Genomic DNA, 27,204 nt, shown 5'->3' with positions numbered 1-27,204 from the left:
TTTCCTTAGGGCTATATTTCCTGTGCGGCCCTCATGGTGTCATAGAAAAGTGCCGACGTGCTTCAAATCCCTGTGTAATCAAGGGATTATCTTGAGGGCAAATTGACTCAGTGTAATCTGAAAGATTAAAGGAAAATGAAAAAACTAATTTAAATTGGCCCCTTCTCTGTGTGTGACACTACTTTTTGTCTCAACTATTCAGTGAGGTAGAGATACCTGGACTGTCACTTGTGTTTGTATCTCAGAGTTTCTTCTAATCTGGGTATTTAGAGTTCTGTAAAGAAAAAAAGAGGGGTTGCTTTTATCTAAAAGCGGAAAGTATTTACTTGAATATTTGACAAGCGTACATATTGTTGAGCTGCTTACTCGTTTAGTCACTCGTGCTGTAGGCACTCCATATTGTTCAATGTTTGTTGTGCTCTCTTTCTACTGCCATTAGAAATAATGGGGTAACCCAGTAACCCTCAGAACCTGGGTGAGTACATAGAGCAGAAATATTGGTTATGTTGGGAATATGCTTAGTTTAAACAACACTACATGTGTTCAAAGACTGTTGCAAAAGTACTTAATCACAATTGTACACACACACATAAAAACCATTAATTTGGGAAACACAAAATGATTTTCCTTTTCACTGCATTTGAATACACATAAATATTACTACAATACAGGACTGACCAAAAAAAAATAAATTAAACCACAGAATGCTCAGTGACTAATAGTGCATAATGACATAACAATCAAAACAAAACAAAATTGACATCAAAACTACATATATATGCATTGGACAAAAATACACTTTAAACACAGATGATCCAAAATCAATAGCATATAACACCACAACATATATCCTTCAATGTTCAAATGGTGGAATTGCATGGATCAATCAGACAGGTAACGTCGACGTTTCGACCCTAAGATGACGTGTAGATTTATACGCATCGAGGACGGGTCTTCATCAGGACAATAAAATATATGTCAGCCTGCAATTACAAAAGATATAATCAAAAACTATGTGCGTGTATTTATATTTTTACTAAGGTCGGTGTAGGACTAATGCTCACCTGAGGACTAGGAAAAGGTAAATTATCCTTGGGTCGCATACAGTGAAATCAGTCAAATTCTCACTCAGTCAGATCAATATATTCTGTAATAAATAATGCAGATTCACAATCGTGTATGGTCTACCATGTAATCATTACCGGTATCGTGAAGCAACAATGTCAGACACATACCTTGAGATGTGTTTAATCCCTGCACGAAGGACGGTGCCGTCAAAGCGATCACCGAAATCTATAAACGAAACAGACCAAAGCCTGTCATATTGAATCTTTACATTCGTTAAAAAACCTGACTTGCATAAGATAACCAACGTGTGAATTGATTACTTTTAGGCGCCCATATCCACAAGCCTTAAATCAATATATCTAAATTATGTCTAGGAACTAACATCCATAACCACTTATTAATTAATTCTAGCCAAGCTCCCACAGGAGGGCTAATGCAAACGTCTGTACTACCCCTTGAATATGAAGAGCACATGTGCCATTCTCGTTAATACATAGTGACCTCAATTAATGGTTTAAAACGTACTGATGGTACTTTCAAATTCAAACTTGATGAGCAAGCACTAGCAGTGCGGGAAAAATTCATACCGCTATTTTATATAAGCACACAAGAGAAAAACTGGAACTACTTAAGAACTAATCTGAATTCGATAGCCCCGTGTCATAGGGACCCTAACTAAGAACAAATCAGGAAGTATCTAAACGAAAAGCTTGAAACACCGCAATGAGTCCAAAGCATACATTTAACGCCTACATGCGAATCTAAACGGTCCTCTCAATTACTTACTTGGAGCGCAATGAATGTGCTTCCAATTTCACATAAGCCGGACAAACAATGACCAAACGCGGGAAACGCAGTCAGCTATTTTATGTAAGCGCGCGAGAAATTGACAACGGCTACTTGGAAAACAAAACATGGATTTTAGTCAGTGCACGAGACACTGACGAAAACTACTTGTAAAACAAGAACTGGATTAAGTATCACCATAGCCCTGAAAACTTAACTTCAGAGTCTCACAGACCCCGGCGGTATCTGAACAGGAAATTCAAGACATGTGTAACTTACATTGTAAACAAACGGTCGAAAAGGTATTTGCAAACCACTCAAGGCCCGCATAAAGCACAGCCTAAACAAAAGTTCACATGGACGAGGAGACCGTAAAATTGCACATCGGTATTCCTTTCCCGATTAACGACCCAACATTGAGTCATTCACAGGGGAGATTCACAGTAAGGCGAATCTCAAAGTGTACGTAATAGCAGCGATATTTATGCATATCTTTATGTACCCAAACAGTGTCGAAAAATGCGAAAAAAGGACACCATACCAATACATTAGTGTAAGCATGGATTGATTCTGACTGATAACGTTTTCGTTACTTATTGGGGATGAGTTTCCCCACCATCCAATTTTTCCACCGATACATTAGGATGACTTGGGGTATTATGCGAGCAAGGCTGGGATGTTTCCCTGTGCCTTTTGTCTTTCTGCCCCACTTTAAAGGCTTCTCTTTGGTTGAGGCCCTCGCCCACGTATTGTGGTTGGCTTTGTCATGTTGTTTGTGTTTGTGATTGGGGTTTAACAATACCATGCCTCATTTTGAGCGAATAAGGTTTAAAGCTCCTTTTTTCGCATTTTTCGACACTGTTTGGGTACATAAAGATATGCATAGATATCGCTGCTATTACGTACACTTTGAGATTCGCCTTACGGCGAATCTCCCCTGTGAATGACTCAATGTTGGGTCATCAATCGGGAAAGGAATACCGATGTGCAATTTTACGGTCTCCTCGTCCATGTGAACTTTTGTTTAGGCTGTGCTTTATGCGGGCCTTGAGTGGTTTGCAAATACCTTTTCGCCCGTTTGTTTACAATGTAAGTTACACATCTCTTGAATTTCCTGTTCAGATACCGCCGGGGTCTGTGAGACTCTGAAGTGAAGTTTTCAGGGCTATGGTGATACTTAATCCAGTTCTTGTTTTACAAGTAGTTTTCGTCAGTGTCTCGTGCACTGACTAAAACCCATGTCTTGTTTTCCAAGTAGCCGTTGCCAATTTCTCGCGCGCTTACATAAAATAGCTGACTGCGTTTCCCGCGTTTGGTCATTGTTTGTCCGGCTTATGTGAAATTGGAAGCACATTCACTGCGCTCCAAGTAAGTAATTGAGAGGACCGTTTAGATTCGCATGTAGGCGTTAAATGTATGCTTTGGACTCATTGCGGTGTTTCAAGCTTTTCGTTTAGATACTTCCTGATTTGTTCTTAGTTAGGGTCCCTATGACACGGGGCTATCAAATTCAGATTAGTTCTTAAGTAGTTCCAGTTTTTCTCTTGTGTGCTTATATAAAATAGCGGTATGAATTTTTCCCGCACTGCTAGTGCTTGCTCATCAAGTTTGAATTTGAAAGTACCATCAGTACGTTTTAAACCATTAATTGAGGTCACTATGTATTAACGAGAATGGCACATGTGCTCTTCATATTCAAGGGGTAGTACAGACGTTTGCATTAGCCCTCCTGTGGGAGCTTGGCTAGAATTAAGTAATAAGTGGTTATGGATGTTAGTTCCTAGACATAATTTAGATATATTGATTTAAGGCTTGTGGATATGGGCGCCTAAAAGTAATCAATTCACACGTTGGTTATCTTATGCAAGTCAGGTTTTTTAACGAATGTAAAGATTCAATATGACAGGCTTTGGTCTGTTTCGTTTATAGATTTCGGTGATCGCTTTGACGGCACCGTCCTTCGTGCAGGGATTAAACACATCTCAAGGTATGTGTCTGACATTGTTGCTTCACGATACCGGTAATGATTACATGGTAGACCATACACGATTGTGAATCTGCATTATTTATTACAGAATATATTGATCTGACTGAGTGAGAATTTGACTGATTTCACCGTATGCGACCCAAGGATAATTTACCTTTTCCTAGTCCTCAGGTGAGCATTAGTCCTACACCGACCTTAGTAAAAATATAAATACACGCACATAGTTTTTGATTATATTTTTTGTAATTGCAGGCTGACATATATTTTATTGTCCTGATGAAGACCCGTCCTCGATGCGTATAAATCTACACGTCATCTTAGAGTCGAAACGTCGACGTTACCTGTCTGATTGATCCATGCAATTCCACCATTTGAACATTGAAGGATATATGTTGTGGTGTTATATGCTATTGATTTTGGATCATCTGTGTTTAAAGTGTATTTTTGTCCAATGCATATATATGTAGTTTTGATGTCAATTTTGTTTTGTTTTGATTGTTATGTCATTATGCACTATTGGTCACTGAGCATTCTGTGGTTTAATTTATTGTTTTTTGGTCAGTCCTGTATTGTAGTAAAATGTATGTGTATTCAAATACAGTGAAAAAGGAAAATCATTTTGTGTTTCCCAAATTAATGGTTTTTATGTGTGTGTGTACAATTGTGATTAAGTACTTTTGCAACAGTCTTTGAACACATGTAGTGTTGTTTAAACTAAGCAAATTCCCAACAGAACCAATATTTCTGCTCTATGTACTCTTTCTACTGCCAGCGGCGTACTGTGTATGCTTTCACAGCTTTTGCTATTTCTGAAAAGTAAAGGAGTTCAGAGTACTACTTAGTTGGCAATTGGACCAGATTTGATGACTATTAGGAAACATTTTATTCAACTCACTTTGTGGGTGCTTCACTGTTGTAGTGTTTTAATCCTTATTGCAACGCGATGAATGAACGGTAAATGGTATAATTTTACAATGTCTGTGGCGCCAACCGGTTCAAAGGTCTGGAAGCTGAAAAGAGCGCGCTTTCATTAATACGCGGTTTAAGTTTACTTTTTTCCTTGTCACTCAGCATCGGTTCACAATCCGTATTATCAGTACACTTACTTAGTTAAGACACTGTGGAGGCATGGACTCATAGCTCTGTCTCTTCTCGGCTTAGTTTCCGGAGGACTCCTGTCCCTTTCCGGTTCACAGCAATCGTTTTAAAGCGGTCATTTGATTTTTGTATTATTGGTATAAAGCTTCCGAACTTGTTGAATCTTTTGGATCCTTTCATTTTCGTAGATTATGAACCTTGCTGGATGGAAAATTGTCTGTGCATTTGTGGATTATCACACTTTCTGTAGATTGGGACATGACAGGTCCCATTGCAAATCAAAGTGATGCATTTTGGGTAATGTAGTAGTTCGAGATTTATTCAGGTGAAATATTCGTTAGATCTGTCATCTCGTTCAGCCCTGTCTGGGCACTGCGAAATTTTAAAATAAGGTAGGCCTCTTTTTTTAGTAGTTGAGTTTCTATGTTACCTCCCCTGGGTGACTGTTTACACACTGATAGCACTGTCCAAGTGAATTATTGTTTGGTATGGTTCTTCTCCATGAAATGGGACACCATTGGAGCTGTCAAAACTTGTTTTTTAATTCTGGATCTGTGCTGAACAATTCTTTGATTCACTTGTTGAATTGTTTTCCCAACGTATAGTTTAGGGCAAGCGCATCTGATGGCATAAATAGCGTTTTTTTTACAATTTGTAAACTCTTTATGTGTCCATTTGATTGCATCATGGGTGAATTCAATACCTTCTATTGTACTTGAACAGACGGAACAGTTCCCACACTTATAATGCCCTTCTATGGGTGTCATATTCCACTGGGCTCGTAAATCCCTCTTCAATGATTTCGGTGCTATGTCTGCTCGGGTGGGAGCTTTGGTAATGTAATGTAAGATCGTATTTTGATCAGTAGGTTTGCGGTGTTTGCGGTGAAGTGTAGTCGTCAATTTTTGTTCATAAGGTATTACTTCCACGTATAGAAAAGTTAGGTTTGTCTTACTTTTGTTCATACTGAATTTTATATCTTGATGACGATTGTTCAGCCACTCAAAAAAGGATTGTATTTGTTCCTCTGTGCCATTCCAGAGGCACCACACGTCATCTATGCATCTGTGCCATTGTTGAATGTGTCCTTCAAATGGATTGTTATTATACATGAACTTGTCCTCAAAGAAGGCCATAAACAGAACCGCCATTTCTGGGGCAAAGGGACATCCCATTGCGGTCCCTTTTATCTGCATGAAATATGTATCATCAAATTTGAAATAATTTCTCTTGAGAGCAATTTCTGCTAGCTTCAATATAAATTCTGTAGGTACTCTGTGGGGCCTGTTCCTGGTTTCTAAGTAGTACTCCATAGTCTGCAGCGCTTCCTCCTGTGGGATTTGGGTATATAGTGAAGTGATGTCTAGTGTGACCATCCACTGGAGGTCACAATCAAATGGATGGTCCTCTATTTCGGTGATGAAATCGATTGCATCCTGTATATACGATGGTACTTGCTTGATGAATTGTTGTAAGCAAACATCTACATATTTAGCAATAGGCTCCAGCGCTGAATCGCAGCCGAAGACAATGGGTCTACCAGGTGGGTGGTTGAGGCATTTGTGTATTTTAGGTAAGAAGTAGATCACAGGAATTCTGGGATGGCTTTTCTTCATAAATTCAAATTCCTTTGGACCCAGTATTCCTTCATCCAATCCAAATCTTAATATAGTTGAAATCTCTACTTGAATTTGCTGTGTTGGATCCTCCTTCAATTGCCGGTACCAATCAGTGTTATGGATCTGGCTCTTTGCTTCTGTTGTATACATATCTGTGGGCCAAACGACCAGGGCTTCGCCCTTATCTGCAGGCTTTAAAATTATAGTGTCATCTTTTTGTAAGTGTTGAATAGCTTTCTGTTGCTGAGAAATATTTCTTTTAATGTATCGTTTAGGTCTCGCGAGCCAAAGGCTCGAAGAGACATTTTATATGTGGGATTTTCAAAGTGCTACCCACAGTTTTGGCTGGCCTAAACCTTGAGTGCACGATCACATGCACGTGCACAGCTGCTCCCACTCCCCTCTCCCTTCTCTATAGCTTTGGCTCCTTTGAAGCACTTCAAAGGGTCCGCTCCCCCGCCCCCAAGCGCTCGTTGTTTCTCCTTTCAAGTCCCGGAGTCTAATCTTCTGCCTGTCCACATGCTGGGTAAGAGTTATTAAACAATGTTTACTCTTTTCGTGCCTGAATTGTGTTTTTGTTTTGTTGCATTGCACAGTGGCGCTTACGGTAGCCTTGGACGGCCCCTGAACATTATTCAAAATTGCGATATCCCTGTCTGTCCCTTTATATTCACCGGTGTAGGCGAGGAATTGTTAAGCCCCTTTTTGCAGGGGCATGCATCAGCGCTATGCGACACAACATGTTCTCCTCAAAGCCAGCAAGAATTTCCCTGGGTAGAAGCTTTGCTCTGTCATTGGCCCTGCACAGCTGCTGCCCGGGGCAAAAGTCGCTCACACACTCTTTTCAAACACAAATGTTTACTGATGATGGAATTGTAATTCAGCAATACGTTGCAGGGACTAAAACGTCCCGTCAACTTTCAAAGCATTAACATCCAGACCGCTGCTAATTAGAGAATTAAAATGGCGATCACCCTTCCCAATGCACCAGTGCCTAGCTCATTTGTATCGGAGGCACATTCCCCCTGCAGCAGTCTCCGCTGTCAGCCATAAGCGGAGCACATCTGGCTGCTCTAGTGACCACCCTCGCGCACACATACCTGACTGCCATCAGTCCCGGGGTGTAATCCCCTGCCTGTCCACGTGCTGGGTAAGAATTATTAAACATTCTTTACTCCGTTCTTGCCTGAATTGATTAATTGTTTTGTTGCGTACTAGGCACTGTTTCTTTGCAACTGACTTTTTCCAGATGGCATAGGAATCATTTTTCTTTCAGAATTTACGTTTACATAGCTCTTGGTTTGACAATTTATTGTTTCCATTCACCATCCTTTCAGTGGCATCGCACATCGCTAAGCTGGTGAGAGTGTTACTCTTTTAAATTAATTTACTCGGATATATATATAAATCCATAGGTAGGAAAACAACTTGCTGCCTATCGCCACAGAAAGTTCGAGGGCATGTTTCATCACATGGAAATCATACAGGCTGAGCAGGACACAAATAACATCCCACTCTTGTACTTCAAATCCTGCATCTCAAAGACTTTAAATGCTTGCGTATTAGTGCACCACCTTTCAATATTCCACCTTCTCATTCATGGCGTTTTATTTGATTCACTATTAGATTTGCAGTGTTTTTTAAAACTAAATAATTAGTATTAATGGGACTGAAACTTGCTTCTTAAATATATTTTACTACTAGTTTCATGAATTCTGTAATCTCGTCTCATACAGCACTTGCTAGTGAAATATATTTGTATATTTAAGTTATCAGAAATGTAATTCAGATCAGTTACACATTGCTTATTACCTTTTTTTTCGTTTATTGCCCATAGCCAAGATAAACTGTGTATTTAAAAGGTTCAGGGTTTCTTTGTCTTATCACCAATGTGCGAGTTGACAGCCAACAGAAAAGGGTTTCATTTCAAATGGCTCGTGCAAGGCTTGGACTTCTTGAGTTACACCTAATGGAAGTTTTGATCTCTGTAAAATGTCCAATACTTGGAGACAAGCAATGTCTGGTCTTTTTAGCCCACATGTGTCATATTTATTGACCCTTGTCCTTCCCACCAAAAGCTTTTAGTAATCAGCCTTGAAAGATCTCCAACGAATGGTTCCTTGACACAGATTGTCAGATTCCTATTAAATCTACACTCCTTTATGTCACTGCACTTCTAAATACAAAACTTTATGGAACGGAGCCAAGTCGCTTTTAGTAAATTGAGCCATTGCCCTATTAACTTCATAGGAAAGAGGAAAATGGAGGGTTGGTAATCCTCTATTTTTCTTTTAATGTACAAGTAAAAAGCCAGTTTCTGTTCTGCTCTGCACCTACGAATGGTCTACGTTACGAAAGCATCGCTCTTTCAGGGTGAATTAATTATTTGCATTACAGATCTTCTACAAGGATCCCTGTTGTCGACTTTATCTAGGATGCCTATCTGCATGTACCCATCCACCAAAGGTTGTGTTGCTGCGGTTAGACATTTGGCACAACAAACTATAGTAGCACTGCTAAATAAATATTCTTTTTTGGCACTAAACAATAGATTCTGTATGAAGCACCCAGTTAACAGGTACACTTAGTTCTTTCCACTTAAGCTTTTCTTCTAATCTTGGGAAAGGTACATTATTTTTCAAGAAGATGAGGTGAATTCGCTCTCACTTCCAAGTTTTTTTCCGTGGATAACTGTGCCACATGTCAAGCCCCATTATCTTACTTACGGATCTCTAGTTCTCAAAAGTATTTCCAGGTACAAGGGATAATGGGAACATGCACAAGGCTGCTGCCTCCGTCTCAGAGCTCAACAAGCATTTGCAATGCAATAGGTCTCATATTTGTAAGAATTTTAGCTATTGCCTTTAAAAATGACAATGCCCTTTCTTTATGTGTTTTGAAAACCTGTAAGTGGTGGGTAAACGCACTTTGTACTTATAGTTCTTGCTTACGAGAAGCAAGGCTGGCAGTAAAAGAGGCACATTTACTGCCAACCTTGCTTCTCGTAAGCAACGACAACTACAAAGTGCGTGTTTACACACAACTTGCAGGTTTTAAAAGCACATAAATAAAAAGCATTGTCATTTACAATGCCAATAGCTCAAACTCTCACAAATGCGAGACCTATTGCATTGCAAATGCTTGTTTTTGTTTTCTAATTGACCAATCGAGGACAAGGCTACCTGTTCAAAGGCAGATACTTGTTTGGGTAGACTCTGTGGTAGTGGAACAAAGGAGGATTTTTAGTTAATCCAGATGGTTCATTGTTTCCTTTGTTGTCTTTTCCAAGGAAAAATACCTTTAGTTTAATCTTGCGAGCAAATTGTAATGGTTCTATCTTGAGATTGGTGAAATCTGTGCGCTGGTTGGGGACAAATTTTACTCCCAAATTCAGGACAGATTCTTGCGGTTGAGTCAATTGCCGTGTGGAAAGGTTTATTATAGAGGTGTTCTTCATGTTTTGTAGAAGTTTCTGCGAGTCCTCATTTCCCATGGTTGCTGCTGCTTGAACCTTACTCTGTTTCTTTGCTCGCCCTTCTCTAAAAAAGAACTCTATCTTTTGGAGGTGCCTTCTCTGGGATCTAAGTCACCTGCTGAGTCAGAGAATGAAGATTCAGAAAAAATTGTAAATCTGTTTCTTGACCGACCATGATACTCCGATAGGGCCCTGCATGATTCCACCTTAGTAGAATAGTCCTCTTTTAAATAAGGGTACACTGTCTCAATCTTGACTGTTTTGGGATCTTTTTCGAATTTAGTTGTCTTGAAATTTATTGTGTTGTCCTTGAACGTTTGTATTTCCTTATCTATTTTTTCCAATAAAGCTTTAGCTTCAGTTACAGTATGGTTATCCTTAATGGCTTGAATCAAACTGTCCCATTCTTCTGCTTCTTTCTGGCACATACGTTGCGCTGTCTGCAAGATGGCGGCACCAAAGAGTGGGCTTCACCACACCTCCCCCACCTGAGGGGTGGGGTTGGCAGAGGTGGGCACACTTTCTGGGCTGGCTAATTTTTCCCGCTTGTCTTCTGCCGAAAAGGAGGGGAGACAGGAAGGGGGCCTGCTCCTGATAGCAGGAGGGGCTAGGGGTTGCATTACAAAGGCTGCCAGGCGTTTGAAGCTCTCCGCCCACAGATGGCTCTTCCTGGCCTGGTGAGGTGTGACCACCTCCTCCCAGGAAAGGGTGTGCTTCTGGGCTCGGGGAGCGAAGGCTCCCACCCCAGGAGTCCAGAAACATGTCTTGTGGTGACAGGCTCGTGTGTACCAGTCAGGGAACCCACCAGAGGCTGATTGTTTTTCAGGGGGCATCTCTAAGATGCCCTCTGAGTGCCTTTTTCATTAAATCCCACACTGGCATCAGTGTGGGTTTAATGTGCTGAGAAGTTTGATACCAAACTTCTCAGTTTTCAGTGCAGCCATTATGGTACTGTGGAGTTCGTAATGACAAACTCCCAGCACCATATACTCTTAATGGCAGCACTGCATTTACAATGTCTAAGAATTGACTTAGACACTGTAGGGGTACAGGGCTCAGGCACCTGTACCCTCACCAGAGGTATAGTGCACCCAGCTAGAGGGGTGACTGATCTATGCCAGGGCAGTGGGTTGTAGGCATGGCACACAGGGATGTGTATTATCACATACACACAACCGCTGCTGTTGAGAATTCTGTTTTTTTTGCCCTCTGCCTTATCCTGGGGGATAACAGTATCCGAAGATATTGGAGTAGACACCTCACTCACTTATGGTGACATGCTTCATCATTGGCGCCTATCCACACCCAGGTAAGATGATACTACCTGGGCGGACTCAACAATAGATGGAATGGGAGTTCTTAGATAAAGCACTACTGGATAAGCAGGAATCCAGATGAGAGATATTTAAAAATACCTCTAGCTATACCCAAAAGCTATGTTTTATTCAGTGGGGACTTGGGGTTTGGATAAAAACGTGAATTCATTGGGTTTTACTGAATATAACTGTTCAGTTGTACCCCTTTCGCTGTGCCAACATGTTTCGGCTCTCGCTAGGAGCCCACTTGTGTCTGGGGCCTTTGTCATGTGTGTTCTATTATCCCTGCTTCTAAATTGTGCACACATTCCATGCACTAAAGTGAGGCCTAATGCGCTCACCTCTCTTCTTTCTGTTCTCAGTAGATTTTCCACTTGTTTCTTTTTTTCAAGTAGCATGCGGATCGAGCGGGAGGTGCTGTCTTTTAATCACACATTCATCAAAGATCCCGCACCGTGAAATTACCTAAGGGAAACCACTCCAGTGGCGGACGGAGTGGTTTCCCGTAGGTAATTCCACGGTGTTGCCACTCAAATGCAACTCCCCGATACCACTGGAACGGATAGGCAATTTACTATCCTGATCCTTGTTGAATGCACCTCCAACCGCCATGGACCACTGATAACCCATAAGCAGCACAGTGCTACTCCTTCAATAGCTTCCACATTGGCACATTCACACAAGAAACCAGCAGCGTCCTGGCCTCTATCAGCCTTACTCTGAAACCCAAAGCAACAGTCACATCCACCTTATGATGTAGTAAATCAAACCGAGTCCTCTGAATCCTGACATAAACAAGAATTGCTTGACCCAAAATAGATAATTTGCAAGCAAGAAAAATGGTTCAAAGCCAAACTCGAAGATGCTATTGAAAAACAGTTAGTGCTTCACAGTCAGAAACCAAACGAACACAGCCCCCTTACAGTTAAGTAAATATTGTAGAAGACCCCAATGAAAGATTTCTTTTAAAATTCGTCCTCAGTGCATCAGTCCTCTTCCAAACTCATTGAGACCTCACTCAGCTACCAAATACTGTAATATTTGTAATAGACAAGATCAGGCATCACATCAACAGCAACAAACAAGTTGCCACCACGTAACGTACAGAAATTGATAGAGATCCCTGCACCCTGATCTGATAGATCTTTTGACAGTATTCAGTACCATCCATCATCAATCACTGATCATCATGCTGTCAATATGCATGGAATCCGTTGACACCACGGTACACTGTATCTCCATCTACCTCATCAACTGTAATCAATATCTTCTGATCAACTTCTTAATTTCACAATGGCTACTGATAACTTATGTTGTACCTGGGTCAGACTGATTTGTATATGGCCATGTCTGAACTGGGGTGGCGGAGTGAGCTAAAGAATGATGATGGATTAAACCCAGATCAGTTGACTGGGGGTGAGTGCTTGCAATGTTCAACACTCCGTCCATCATCCCCTTTGGTTTTACTTTATGTTGTACCTCAACGCTCTTTCCTTTTCTCTGTGATCTTTTAAGTGGAGCCTCTTGGAGACATCATTGTTGACCGCACAATCAAAATTAACTAGCACAACAGTGATACACAACTATGTCCCCATCCAAGGACATCCATATCGCAAAGACTCTCTTAGGGAGAGGTATGGCACAGCGGCCAGGGCGGCTGACTCCGGAACGTGGGGCTCACGGATCGATCCCCAGCGCCAGAGGCAGATCAGCTCAGCATCATGTGACTCTGGGCAATAGCTCACTTAGGGCCATATGTAGGTAAATTACATTTACCGATTCTTAAATACCGAATTTTACCGATTCGGTATTTATGAATCGGTAAATGTAATGTAGGTAAATAATTACCGATTCGGTAAATGTCGGTATTTTAGAATCGGTATTTACCGAATAGGTAATGGCAACTGGCATCCCATTCATTCCTATGGGCCTGGAGGCCCATAGGAATGAATGGGAAGCCAGTTGCCATTACCGATTCGGTAAATACCGAATCGGTAATGGGGGAGGCATCATCATGGGTGGCAGGGTGTCACATTGACACCCTGTTGCACCCCTGATTCGTCCATGTGTGCACATGTGGCGCACATACATGCCCTAAGGGCATGTATGTCTGCCACATTGCACACTTCAAATTGCACAAAAATGCTGTTTTACAGGTATTCGTCATTTACCATCAACTTTTAGTTGGTGGTAAATAACGAATCCCCACACCAATGAGTCACTCCCCCTACATATCATTTCAGGATTCAGTATTTACCGAATCGGTAAAATTACCGAATCGGTAATTTTACCGATTCGGTAAATTACCGAATCCTGAAATATGCCCCCTACATAGCAAAAGCCAAAATACCGGTCGGTAACGGGATATTTACCAAAAATTGGCCGTTACCGACCGGTATTTGGCTTCCTACATATGGCCCTTAATCTCCCCGACGGCCCCCAGTTCCTTGAGACCCTTACGGGTGATTAGTTTGTGCTTTACAAATACCAGGTTATTATTTTTTATGTTATTTTTCATCCAAGCCTAGATGTCAAGTCCCAACTTCAAACTGAAACTGACAAGGACTGGTACAATATAACTGCAATGTACTATGAATGCACCACTTATTGACTGTTAGTTTTGTTACATCAATTATGTATTGGTTGATTAATATACAGGGTAGACTGGTAGCACTGAAGACACATGATACCAATATCAACACAAACCACACATGAAAAAAAGTTATGTTGCGGCACAGTGAAGAAGTTAAGCAAGAAGTTATTTATGGTGATATTTTTGCTATTTTGTTACAGTGTACTCTTGGAAGATGTACACCCTTTATCCTGATGAAGGATTGTTTAATCTGAAATCCATAGATAAATGAAGAAAATGTGTTATTTGAATTCACACTACGAAAAAACAATTGGTGAAATAATTGATGAAATTAGTTAAATAACAAAAATGTTGAATAAATTATATTGAGACATTTATTTCAAATTACAATTAAGATTATAATAAGCCATGTGAGTAACATAACTAGAGCAACTTGTGGAGAGAGGACTCAAGTGAATGAGTGAGGGTTAAGTTATGATCAGTGGGTTCAAGAATACCATTTTGAAAAACAATTCATTGAAAAGAAGTGATCAGTTAAGATTCTGTATACCTGACAGAAATGGTAAATCTATTCCAGAAGCCAAGACATCTTCACACTTGAAATCAACCACTGCAAACAGGAAAAGGACAAAAGACAAGTCGCTTCAAGCAGTGCACTCAGGTTGTGGGAAAAAATCTCTTATCATGCTTAAACCAGAGATCACCTGAAGCACACAAGTCACCGCCTTCACCCACAACAGCTGCCCGAAGCATTCTCATTGACTTTTTCCCACGCCACAGGAGGCGCTCCTGCCCACCTTTTCTTTCTTCCAGAACTGTGATCGGAATCCCACCACAGAAGCAATCCCGCTGTGTGTGGAACACGATATGGATCCCAGAGCAAGAGTCGGGACACCGGCAGGAGTCAGGAACACAGTGGGAGTTCTGGAATTCTGTGTTTTTGTATGTGCACACTAAGTGTCAGTCTGGATGGCAGGATGTATGACACCATCACGCATGCTTTTACAACGCATGCCATTACAAAGCGGGCAATACAACAAACGCGTTGTTACCACATTTTCAGTTATCACGCAAGTCGTTACAACGACTTGCCTTAGGGAAGCGCTGGACTTTGGAATAGTATATATTACTATTCCAACTCCAGTCTGTGCAACGGTAGGGAAAGTGTTGGATTTAAAATCCAGCAACACGTTCCCTAATGCAAGTCGCTGTAACAAGTTGCGTGGTAATGGCAGTGCTTAGTTCTGGCTGCGTAGTAAAGGCTGTTTCCCATCTTGGCAAAATGCTGGCCCTGGCACAATGGTGCTAATTCTTTGCACCTTGGGACCCTTCATGGCATGGTATCCACATTCCACACTTGGTAAAATGCTGGGCCTTGCGTAACAGTGGTGTTTCCTTGCCACTTGTGAGTATCCATATCATGATACCTACTGACAACCATGGTAAAGTTATGGGCCTCACATAGTTGGGATATTTCTTAGCAACTGACAGGCACCCATGGCACGATGCCTCCTGGTGCACTATTGTGGCAAGTCATGACATATTGTGGAATTACATGGCATGATGGTGCCTACCCAGCAAAATGCTGGCCTTAGGCTTAATGGTGGTAGTTCCTGCCATTTTGTGGGTAGCCATAATTTGATTGTGCTCAGGCTCAATGTAAAAAAATCTTACATACATTAAGTACAAACAGGCTGAGAGAAGAGAGTAACAAGTGCAACTGAACATATGCATTGAGTATGCACGTGTACATGCTTAGGCAACCATCCCTTCAAAAGCCGGGACAAACATCTTTCCGAATTCCGGGGTTTTGGGCAAAGGTTTGTGCAAGGTGAAAGCAAACACTTCGGAAAGGCTTGTTTCTCTTCATAATTAACACAACTTCATCAGTGCAAGGCAACAAAACAACCAGAACAGCTGTCATCGGAAGAGCCTGTGTCCTACCTCTCGAGGACATACAGTGAAAGAAAGGCTGCCGCGTATAACATTTGCCCTTGACAAATTCAAAACAATAAACAAGCCATTGAAAGAATGCTTGATGCACACGAGGCGGTCTCAGAGAACTGCCGTCTCCTCGGGGGAAACGCAGAGTTCTAGAAGGGAAAAAACACGGAGGACAAAAAACGACAGCGTACATCAGTGGCGAGTTGGGACTTTAACAACCATCGAATACCACCAAAGGCTATCAAGTATTATATTATGTTTTGACCTTTGTTACCCTAGCAATCGTTGCCGCCCTTTCGGCGGTCCTGGGGTGACTGACTGTCAAGCTGAATGGAGTTTATACTTCAGCGTGTGAATATGTGCTTTCAGAAGGGTGAACGGTACATTGTATTCCTGTGTTAGATAAATGTATCAACTTTAATGAGTTGTGGGTGAATTTTTATTGGCAGTTTTATATAGCGCGAACTCGACCCAAAAGTATTGAAGCGCTTTACAAGAGCACCAGTTACATTACACAAGGACATATTCATTATTATTATTATTTTTTGGTAGGCACAGGGAGAATGAGTGATTTGCCCAGACTCACAGGATGTTAAGCCGATGCCGAGGCTCGAACCTGGTTCCCCAGCTCATAGGTCGGCAACTCTGGCCCTTACGCCACATCTGATGGGTGAGACCGCAGGACTGTACCAAAAAGCTTATGCATCTTCCCAGCACAAAATGGTCGGGCTTCCCTGGAGAATATGAAGAGGGGCCCTGCGTCTCCCATATCTCATTTATATTTCTTGGCCTTGGGCAGAAGGGTTTGCTTCCCCCCACCCCCGGCCTTGGGCTGAAGGGTTTGCGACCCCCCCCCCCCCCCTCGCCCCCCCACCTCGCCTTCCCTCCGCCGCATGGGCCGTAGTGGCTTGCGTTACTCCCCGGGGACCTAGGGTGTTAGACAGTTCCATCGCCCAGTATAATAGGTACATAAGGCAGCTATTACTGTTGGCTGCCGTATTAGGAAATGTTTGCACATTCGGATACTACTAGGCAGACAGGGTGCCATCGCCTCTGACAGCTTCCGGCCTGTCTGCCTGTTCCTGCCCTTCTGTAAACTTTCCATACCCTGCGAAGTAACAATACGGCTCCGGGAGGCTTGTGTGCTGCTCTGCCACTGATATCCCAGACTAAAAATAAACCCAGGGAATCGGCTGCATGCCAGGAAGGGGCGGGCCTGCCCCCCGTCTGCAAAGTCACGAATAAACAAAGAAGGAGAAAGTACATCCTCGGCAGTCGTAACCGGACTGGGCAAACAGGCGCCTCTGCGCGGGAAGAGAGATAGCAAAGGACACATAGTATGCAGTGAGGTGCTGAAGATCCTGCGGCAGAGGCGCAACTAGAGCCAAATTTCGGGGGGGGCTGAGCAAAAATTTCGGGGAGGGCTGAACTTTAAGCAATAGGCAGAGTGGAGTTGCAGGGGCTCTTAGAAGGGGTGAAACAGCAGCGAGGCCTCATTAACATGCAAATGGTCTTTTAAAGACCTTTGAAGTGCTCGGGTGCGGCTGCTTTTTTGCCCGGGAAGGTGTCTCATCCCGGGCTGCCACACACGACGGGGGGGGGGGGGGGGGGGGGGGGGGGGCTGAAGCCCTTTGAGTCCAATGGGTGTTGCGCGCCTGTCCTGCGGCATGAAGTGTTGAAATAATATATGCACAGTATGGCACAAAAGCTCTGTTGGGCTCTGTGTGGTTTGCTCCACTTTCGAGGAAGGGTACCAGCTCTCTTAGGCAGTCTAACGGTATCCTTATGACAGGGTTCACACTGAGACTTCATCTGACAGGAAGTCCTGAAAGGCAGTATTTCACATAACAGCAGGCTCTCAGTGGCAAGCTATGTTAGGTAGTGAGGCAGTAAACGGCAGCCATACTTGGGGTTCAGTGGGTCCCTGCCAAGGGAGTAGCCAGAACATTAAAATACCCCCCACTCTGAACCAAAGCTCTGAGGGCACCAATGCAAGTGAAGCGGGGGAGCCTGAACGGCCCCAGAAGAGCTCCCTTGTTTCTTCCATCCAACCATCTATCCATTCATCCTTTCACCCTTCTATCCACTCTTTACATTCCCTCATCCATTCATTTTTCACCCATCATTCAGTCTTTCATCTTTCCATACATCCTTTCACACATCTAACATTTAAATCAACCTTTCACCCAGTCATCCATTGAACCATCCACACATCCTTTCACCCACCCACACGTCTTTTCACCCATACACCTTTTCATCCATCCATCCATTCACCCACCCATGCATCCTGTCATCCACCCATGAATCCTTTCACCCATTCACAAACCCACGCATCTTTAAGCCGATCCGGCCCTTCACCCAGCCTTCCTTTCAACCTCCCATCCTTCATGCCCTTTCGTATCAACCCATCTTTCTTAAGCATTGGTTATGAGCTGTTGTCTACCGACTTGCAGACAGAAGAGGCCCATAAAGAACTCCTCCGCCGTATCTGCTAAAGCGGGAGTTTCACGACCCCCTTGGTCCCTGCCACTGTACCTGCTGCACTGATGCATACATGCAATAGGCCAGATTCTGACAGGCGACTCCCGGTTTCCGATGCCAGAAATGGCTTTGTTTTTGCTGTCCATCGACTGAAATTGCCTCTCTTTCAATAATAAGTCAATGGGGGAAATAAATTCTACTGATTGTGTTTTCTAAATCCCCCTCTTCTAAAATGTTGGCATGTATGCTAATGGTAACTAAGCCACTGAGTTGTGTCTCCCTACACTATACATGTGATACAAATAGTGCAGTGGTTACAGTGTGTCTGCCAAGGCTGCCCGGGGGGCCACGTGGGGGACCCTCCAACAGGGCGACCGCCTTAGTGCCACAGGAAGGCACAGGAGTCAGCAGACTAGGCTCCCTGGTCTAAGGACCAGGGGGTCAGCTGGCCGCATCACTTCTGGCCGTGGGGGGGGGACAAGGGTACAAACGCCTTCCCCCGCCCACTGTGCAGCCTCTTGACCGCTGCCCGTTGGCATATTTGTTATGCAAATAAACCTGCAGCAATTTTCTCCACTAACAAGGTGTCTTGTGATTTATTTATGTATGTTGCTGTATGAGAACTGAGGAGTGTTGCCGATATTGGCACTATGTGTAGAAGCATTCACTAAGCAAACCAGTCACACCACAGACCTACTGGCATTATTGGTGGTTGGTTTCCTTTCATTAGAAGTCTGATTCTTATGGAAATGCCTTTTTAAAGGATAGTCCGTCATTAAATTCGAAAGGTTAAAGCTAGCATTGTCCTTTTTTTCTGAAAACCTCTTTATTCATAAACTACAATTTATATAAAATAAGGCCCTCCTTACATGTTCTGCAGGGAAACTACATCCGTCATAAGGTACCAAGCATTATAGATGTTGTAGGGTTTCCCCCTGATGAATGGGGAATAACTGTACATGGATTCCCAGATGACTTTACCACATTCCAGACACATTTCCCCACATATTTTCTGTCAAGTTTTACTCTTTCCTATTGAAATCTGAGCGACGGTGTGAAATTTGAAGGACGTTGTTCTTGCAGAACTTACTCCTGATTCGGCTACAAACTCCTGGTAGGGGCAGGTTGAGCACTGTTGATATACCCAGATTCGAGAGTCAAAGCCAGTTAAAAGGCAGAGGTCTTGTCTGAGGAGCCTGTGGGCGCTGAAGCACAAGATCCAAGTAATACTTGAGAGTAGCAAGGAAAAGGGTAGAAGAAGCAAGAGATAACAATCTTCTGAAATCAAGGGCCGTTAGAAGTGGTCACCACTGAAATCTAGACTCGTCTTTGATAAATCCAAAGCTGTTGGCCGGAAATCACCTCCGAACTGATGCCAACACCTTGAACTCTAGCTTCGGCATCTTCAGACTCAGCCATCGCTCCACTATGGCCTTCATTAAGAGTGGCCTCTAAATTCAGATGGGGCATGTAACAGAAGTGGCCCCGTGAGAATGATCTGAGCCGCTGGAACACCGCAATTGTTTCACACAGAAATTTCCGCTTATCAGGCCCTCATTACAAGCGACCCAGTTAATTGCGATATGTGTCTCAATCTGAGCCAATCTTTGTGTACTATTAGTTTGCATTAGCCGCTAAATATCCCTGTGTAGTCTGAGCCCCACCCTTTCCTTATTTCCACTTTGCAAATTTCTCTTTAAAACGGCAGACTTCACTTGGAAGCCCTCCAGTGTGATCCCAAAATATTTTTTTACCAGATAGGTCACCATGCTCACACAATAAATTGAAGAAAGAATTTTTAATTTTTATTCTCATGCCGAGGACATTGGCGAGTTCAATATTATGGTCTTGGTTGAGGAATTATTGTTTTATTTTTATGGAAGCAAGATTAAACTACAAGTCTTTAGCTTTTTAAATGTATCTGCCTGGGGATTTTCTTCTTTGTTTTCCTACGGTTACAGATTCTGTTTTTAGGTTGAGCGCAGCCAACCTTCAAAATCAGTGATCCCCCAGGAGCAGCCAGGAAGGCCTGGCTCATCCTGCTGTGACCTACTGCATCGCTGTTTGGTGGGAAAAACAAACAAGTGATGATCTGCAATGCTAGAACTGATCTTAATGCGAATTTTCTCCCGGCGACATTCCATTCATTCTGTAGTTTAGTGGTTTTGGCAAGTCGATCCCTGAATAATAAAATCAACTTTCAGAATACCCTTCAAAAATATGCAGTGACCTTTACCGTATAAACTTTTCCCTCGTTTATACACTTTATGGTTAGACCGAAAATTTGATTGGATTTTAATAAACGGGCAAGGAGGAGGTTGACAAACCCAGCCAAAGTAGCAATGTTTTGTTACCATCTATGCACTGAAAAGTTCTTCATGCAGGGACTAAGGCACGAAAAATATGTATAAGCCTAGAGCATGTTCAGGTGATCATGCAGACTACCCATACACACCTGTCTCAGACCCACTAGCAGATTGGCGCACACAACCTTAATGTGGAGGTAGATGCAAGAGTATGGGTTGGATCTGTGATCAGAAGGAAGGATTTGGACCCCTCATCCTCTGAGGTGTATTTGCTTGAGACGAGGATATTTGAACAAGCTCAAGGAGGACCCTGAATACATTTGTGCATGTACACAAATTGCACACAAGCATCCTTTGTAGCCTGTCTCGTGTACTGCTCTATCTGCAAGAAATTCTAGCAATTTGTGGCCCAAGTTCCTCATTTTATTAACAAGGATTCATTTAAAGTGCTGTGTTTCCCAGCTATGTTAGCAGTATTCACATAAGTTAATGAACGGGATTTCTGATGGGTGTGGGAACAGCAAGCACTTAAGCAAGGGCTGTGGTTATGGCATTCAGTGACCTTGCGTTTGGTAGAGGAAGAGGCTGATGCCAACAGAGGTTCATGCTGGGGAGCTGGCCGAGCATCAGCAGGTACAGACAACGACCCTGGGGAATGTGAAGGAACAGGTAGTCACTGAATGTTGCAGTGAAATGAAGGCAGATCTGGATATGAGTGAGGTTTCAATTTTTAGTTAAATGCTTTACATACCATGGATAATTCACTGGAATGAAACATGGGAGCAACAGGAAAAAAGAATGAATATGGAATGCGGACGGTGAACACCTTAGTTAAGGAATTTTCTTTGTCCTTTTTATTATAATTATTATGTTTTCTTTCTTCCACTTTATCTATAAACAAGTGTTAAGCAATTTTAAACAAATGTATTTGTCGAATCTGAACATATAAAGTAACCAATGATGTATATTATTGTTACTATCGGCTTGAGTCTTAGGTATTTTGCATGCTATACGAAACAATAGAAATAAAGGAAACCTCCCCTCATCTGGTTTGATGACCAACTACTTAGTCACTGGATATCTCTAACCTAATGGTCATTGTCTCTGAAAGACCATCATGGTTGTGTTGTACCATCAGCCTCATTTCAGGTAACCCTATCATGCAACTGGTCCATCCGGAGCCAAATATGGTTTCAAAGAACCGTCATTACAAATTCACCCTCAGCGTGGGTCAGCCCATCTAAGCTGCCTTTGTAATTTAGTATTCACCACTCCAGCACGATTAAGTGCACGCATAGACAGCTCATAATCTACCTGAAAGAAATTCCTTGACACGAAATTCAGAGGGAGCTAACTCCCTGAGTCATGAACTTGTGTCCCATATATCTGTAACTACTAATAATACAGGGCCTGATGTTCCAGCTTGGGCTTTCTGAAGGGAAACCTGAACATCGAAAATGCACCAATCCTATCTTGTCACAATTACAACAAAATATCAAAAGAGCATCCATTCATAATAGCAACGGGAATAATGGAGTAAATACAGCAATCAAAATGTTCTAATTAATATTAATAAAACACTCAAATTACTGAAAAGTAGAGTGCATAAATGTATGGTTCTTTTCCTTTCTTTCTAATTAGAATGTATTTCTAGTGCAAACCCTGCTCCTGAGGACATCAGAGCATGCAACATGCCAGAGGAGTAACATGAAGTCAGTCTAAGGGCAAGCAACAAGCAATATCCAATGTTTCATTCACAACATGGAGTTTACTATGGAGGAGGATATTCGACAATTATCTGGCAAATTGTTACAATACAATCTAATAGAGTACTTTGAGTAATGTGATGACAATTTACATGCTTCAGCCCCACATGAAATTACACAACACAAGTGGATGTGATGATATAAACATTTGGAGGCATATAATAAACATATTACAAGGATTTATATCAAATAGGTAGGTAAGGAGAAACTAACAATTGGAAGTGAGAGGGTGGGGATAATCTTAACCTTTAGAGAACACCAGTGATGAAGCAGAGAGAAAGAGGAGAAGGGTCTGAATTACAAGATTTCATGGACATAAAATTCTAATCAAGTACAAAGGAATTTCTGTATCTTCCTGCTGTGTTCCATCTGCCTTTTCTTGGCCAGTGAGTATGCCACTGCTGACGTTGTGCATCTTTAGGCATAATGCAGGCATGGAAAGAGGAAGCAATACAAAATGATTTGTTTCAACATATCCTGTCACGTGTGTTGTGCAAGGTAGAGTCGACTTACAGATCTCAGTGCAAAAAGCTACACCACTGTGCACAGAACCTTTCAGTTACTGACCTCCCACTGTCCCATGTTGGAAGTGATGTCTGATTTAACACTGCATACCTCATCCTTGTCAATGTGCATGTGTTCGGGGCCTGTCCTAAGGACAAGAACCTTGCTGTCACTTTAAAAGGAATGCATTCTAAAGACAAGGTGTGCCTCCCTTTCTCTTGGTAACTGGAGTAAACTATCTGTAGACAGTAAGCTTGTCCTGTCTCCTCCTGAGCCAGAATTTGAGGGCAAAGCCTCCAAAAGTCTGTGGAAAATAGGGATGTATTCAAGTCTGTATGGGCTGAAGGACCCTAAGCCCACCCAGACACAAAACCAATAACTGAGGGAACAGCACACATTTGCCTTATAGGCACAAACATGATTTGCTGCTAAACAGATATACTCGGACAGATTAAAAATGGGGATTAGTATGAGCTGTGGTCAACTGGAGCTGAGAAGATGAGCCATATTTTATTTGAAAAATCTCTCTCTGAGGAAGGATTTTTTTATAGGTCCATTGCAGGACATATGCTTGACTTAAAGAGTTTAGACTTGTATCACCATTATAGCTTTATTCTGGCCTGTGATAAAGGTTGTGTTTTCTGTTACCGGTTGCTTTTCTTACTGCTAAGTCCAGGATGTGCCCAGCACCTACTTCCGGGAATCCTGAATCTGACGAGTGCAGTGCACATGCTCAACTGTGCCTCCTTAAGCTGCTTGTCTTTGTTGGAGAGCTCCAGTCTCACTGCTGGTGCCTTCTTTGTTTTGTCTGTGGCAGAGTTTGGGGCCTACAGCTGTGGATTGCTGTGTACTAAGAACAGAAAACTTTAAACAACGAAGATGCAGAAATGACTCAGCTTCTCGGACTCGCTCCCTACTACGGGTGAACGGAATTTACAGACTGCAGACAGGCCCATAATCGTCTAATGCACAGTGGCCAGGCCTTCCTCTCTCCATTATGGCATCCAGTGCTGTTGCAGACCAGCCTCCTGGCCCTAAGCACCCACTGGAGCTGCTGAAGGGAACCAGGTCAGAGTCCTGGTATCTGCTCAACATCTTGTGATTCTGGGTAGAGCACTTAATATCCTGGTGCTTATAAAAAATGAGTCTGATTGTGTGTGATACAACCAGGTGCTCAGGAAAGTGCTCCAGTGGCCTTGGGCTGAGTTTGCTCTATATAAAACTGCCTCAGAGGGGTGGCCTGACACTATCAGGGACATTATGCTCTGTGAGAGACTGGCACGGCGACGTCTTAGAATCAGGCAGTTCAGAGGTCGAACAAGCATGGAAAGGTGAGTGCAGAGTCCTCCAGAGTGGCCAGTAGAAGACTTGGGATGAGATGGTCAAGGCAAGGCTAAGAGTGGGCACCTCTGTACCAGTCAAATAAAGCCAACCTGGCGCTATCGACAGCAGCTTACAGGATAACTGAGTGTAACCCAGGGATACTGTGGACAGGCCAGATAACCCTAGGCACCTCCTCCCATTGAGATCCATCAGCATACAGCACCACCTCCACTAAGCTCACAATTCCCCCTACCATGAGTAGAGTGCTCTCAGTAGCCTGCACCATTGTCCATGAGCATTCTTCAACTAGAACATACTGCCAGTGGATCCTCACCATGTGCCCCCTAAATTGCACTCTTCACCCCATCATCCACTTTTTATGAACACAGTCTACTCTCACGCCAGAATACCCAGCATACACCCAGAGAACCATTCACTCGTCACCACTTCTCTGTGAGCACTCTGCAGCGCTCATGCCCAGCACAGTGGCTAACTGTGTGTGCAACCCAGGTGGGTGAAAAGTAGACAATGCCCCAGGCCTGCCTCTCGGGCTTGGTCATTTGCTGTACACAGCTATCTTCATATATATCTGCTAGACCCTGTAGATGAAGGGGGCTAGCAAAAGTGAAGCAGAGGCAGTGCCTGCAGGGCCCAGGCTTGTGAGGGGACCAAACCATTTAGATACGTACTGCAGACCTGAAGGAGACATATTGTTGAAAATAACGACAAAATGCTCCTCGAGTGAGATGGTGCAGTCATCCTATCATGTGAGGAGGAGTGTGCCCGAGACAGGCAGAGGAATCCCTTATTAAGTGTTCGGGCATACATCAGCTCTGATTTTAATCTGAGTTTAGTCATACCAGTAACAGGGAGTGAAGCTTATGCTAGGTCAGCTCAGTTAAGTCTCAATAACCCTGTCACCAGCGATGGCCCACACGTGTCATATTTATGGGCTTCTCGCAAACATGCTTCCTAAGCATGGCAAGATGACCCACACACAACAAATTGTGCCCACTCTCTGGCCAAGCTGCGTGACCACGTCCCAGTGGCTTATCTTGGAGACATACTAGCAACTCCTGATATGATGACCCATTAGTGAAATATCCTGGAGCATTCTTGGTAGCATGCTATCAGGCATCATAGCTGCCAACCACAGACATGTGTTAATCCCCCACCCCCAACTACATTAATGAAGGTCAAGCTCGCTCAATATGCTCTTACACACAGTGCAATATGAGTAAGAAATGTGAGGCTCGCCACTTTGAAAAATAACAAGCCGCCACTGGAGACAGTCCTTACTGGTGGGGGAGGAGTTAAAAAATGGGGGCAAACGTATGCATGCAATTTCCTTTTCAGTAAATGTCTCTTAAAGGGGCGACAAGATGCCTTGAAGTTTATGATCAAATAATCTGGGTCTTAACTTGAGTGGTAATTTTCAATTTTTTTCTTAGTAAGGATATGGTGTATGATGTAACTGGTTGTAATATTAAATCTTATGAAAAAGCTGTTGAATAAATATGTATTGCATCCACTGTCTCAAATTGCAAAAGTATACATAATTATATTTGTAAATATTTCGTCAGGTAGTATTGATGCAAAATGCCTAAAAATCTTTTATTCAGAATGATCAGAAAGTGGAGACATTAGATCTCATTCAATATAAGAGTGACTCACTCATTTATTAGCCGAGGTAAGTTCTGACACACAAAGTCTGAATCTGATATTTAGCCCAAAATCTAGAGGAGACGGTTCCCAGAACGTCGCAACATGCAGATCCGCTCCTGGCAGTCGATGAAGTTGCAGAGAGTTATCCCACCATATGGGATCCTTCCACCAGCCTCTTCATTGCTTTTTGAGGAAGAGCAATGCACTTCATCTTGGGAATATTATAGGTTTTACAATTCAGTTGAAAGTCTGCAAGGCACCATTTGCAGTAAAAGTCGTACGGTATCAATTTCTGTGACATCAGATATGGTAAATCAGTCATAAGAATTTAAAGAAATTTATAGCTCCAGGAAAGTGATTGAAACTGTAAATCAATCGGTAGCTGGTGCTTACCTTCCGCTGGGGGTGCATTCTTGATGGTCAGGAGAGTACCAACAGGCGTCTCCACGCCGTTCACCTGTCCGTTGTCCAGGAAGTTCCCTGCTGGAAAACTCCTCTGCAAGTATTTCTTCAGCCACAGGAACTGTGGTGCGGGGGACTCAGGATCTCCTTATTGTTTGGAAGAAAGAGGCGAGACTTCTGTTACTCTTCCGTCCTTGACAAAGAACTAAATATCTTTTCACGGATATAGGACCATGATGTGATACTTTTATTCAAAGTAAACATAACAATTGATTGGCAACCTCTATTGCTGAGGGACATGTCATTTAACATCACATACTTACCTTCTGCTAATGGATTTGCTCTGACTGACCAACTAGATATTTATCTCCCGTCTTTGAAAAACTCTGGGGCATTTTTACAAGTGCATTGTGCCACCAGAGCGTCACTTTTTGTGATGCTCCTGTGGCGCTGTGCCCTCCTCCATATTAACAAGACAGTGCTAAGCCACTTTGTGTGGCCCTCTGCAATGCAGTTTTATGCGGTAAAGGGACGTGCAATGGGTGTTGCTGTGGGCGTTCCCACACATCACCTTTTGCTTTTTGACACTGCTCCAGATTTACAAGGATCTGTATATCTGAGGCAGCGACAAAAATTGACGCCTCTCCAGGGGAGGTGTAAGAGTGGCGCAACGAAAAGAAATACTTTTATTTCTCCAAATGTTTTGCTCTATGGGTGCTGAATTTTGCAGCACACATTGGAGGAGCAAAAAGCCATTGATGATTGTTACTGTGCAGGAAGGTGTCCCTTCCTGCACAACAATCATACCTGCAACGCAGGCACCCTTTCACCATGGTGCAAGGGTGCCTGCTCTGGCGCTATGCTGCTTTTT

The 27,204-nt window shown here is 42.8% G+C and overlaps 1 protein-coding gene across 3 annotated transcripts in view; it reads right to left on the bottom strand.

Annotated features, from left to right (window-relative positions):
* INPP5B (inositol polyphosphate-5-phosphatase B) overlaps positions 1 to 27,204 on the bottom strand; it is a 957,269-nt gene that overhangs the window by 707,092 nt on the left and 222,973 nt on the right. For all 3 annotated transcript variants that reach the window (XM_085647875.1, XM_085647876.1, XM_085647878.1), the window contains one exon: positions 26,325 to 26,480. In XM_085647875.1, coding sequence (XP_085504001.1) covers positions 26,325 to 26,480 — 156 coding nt within the window. The remainder of the gene's footprint in view (positions 1 to 26,324; positions 26,481 to 27,204) is intronic.

Source organism: Triturus cristatus, chromosome 3_2 (genome assembly GCF_964204655.1).
Source record: "Triturus cristatus chromosome 3_2, aTriCri1.1, whole genome shotgun sequence".
Taxonomy (NCBI): Eukaryota; Metazoa; Chordata; class Amphibia; order Caudata; family Salamandridae; genus Triturus; species Triturus cristatus.
The sequence above is the reverse complement of the archived record's forward strand: the minus strand, read 5'-3'. Positions and strand labels throughout refer to the sequence as shown.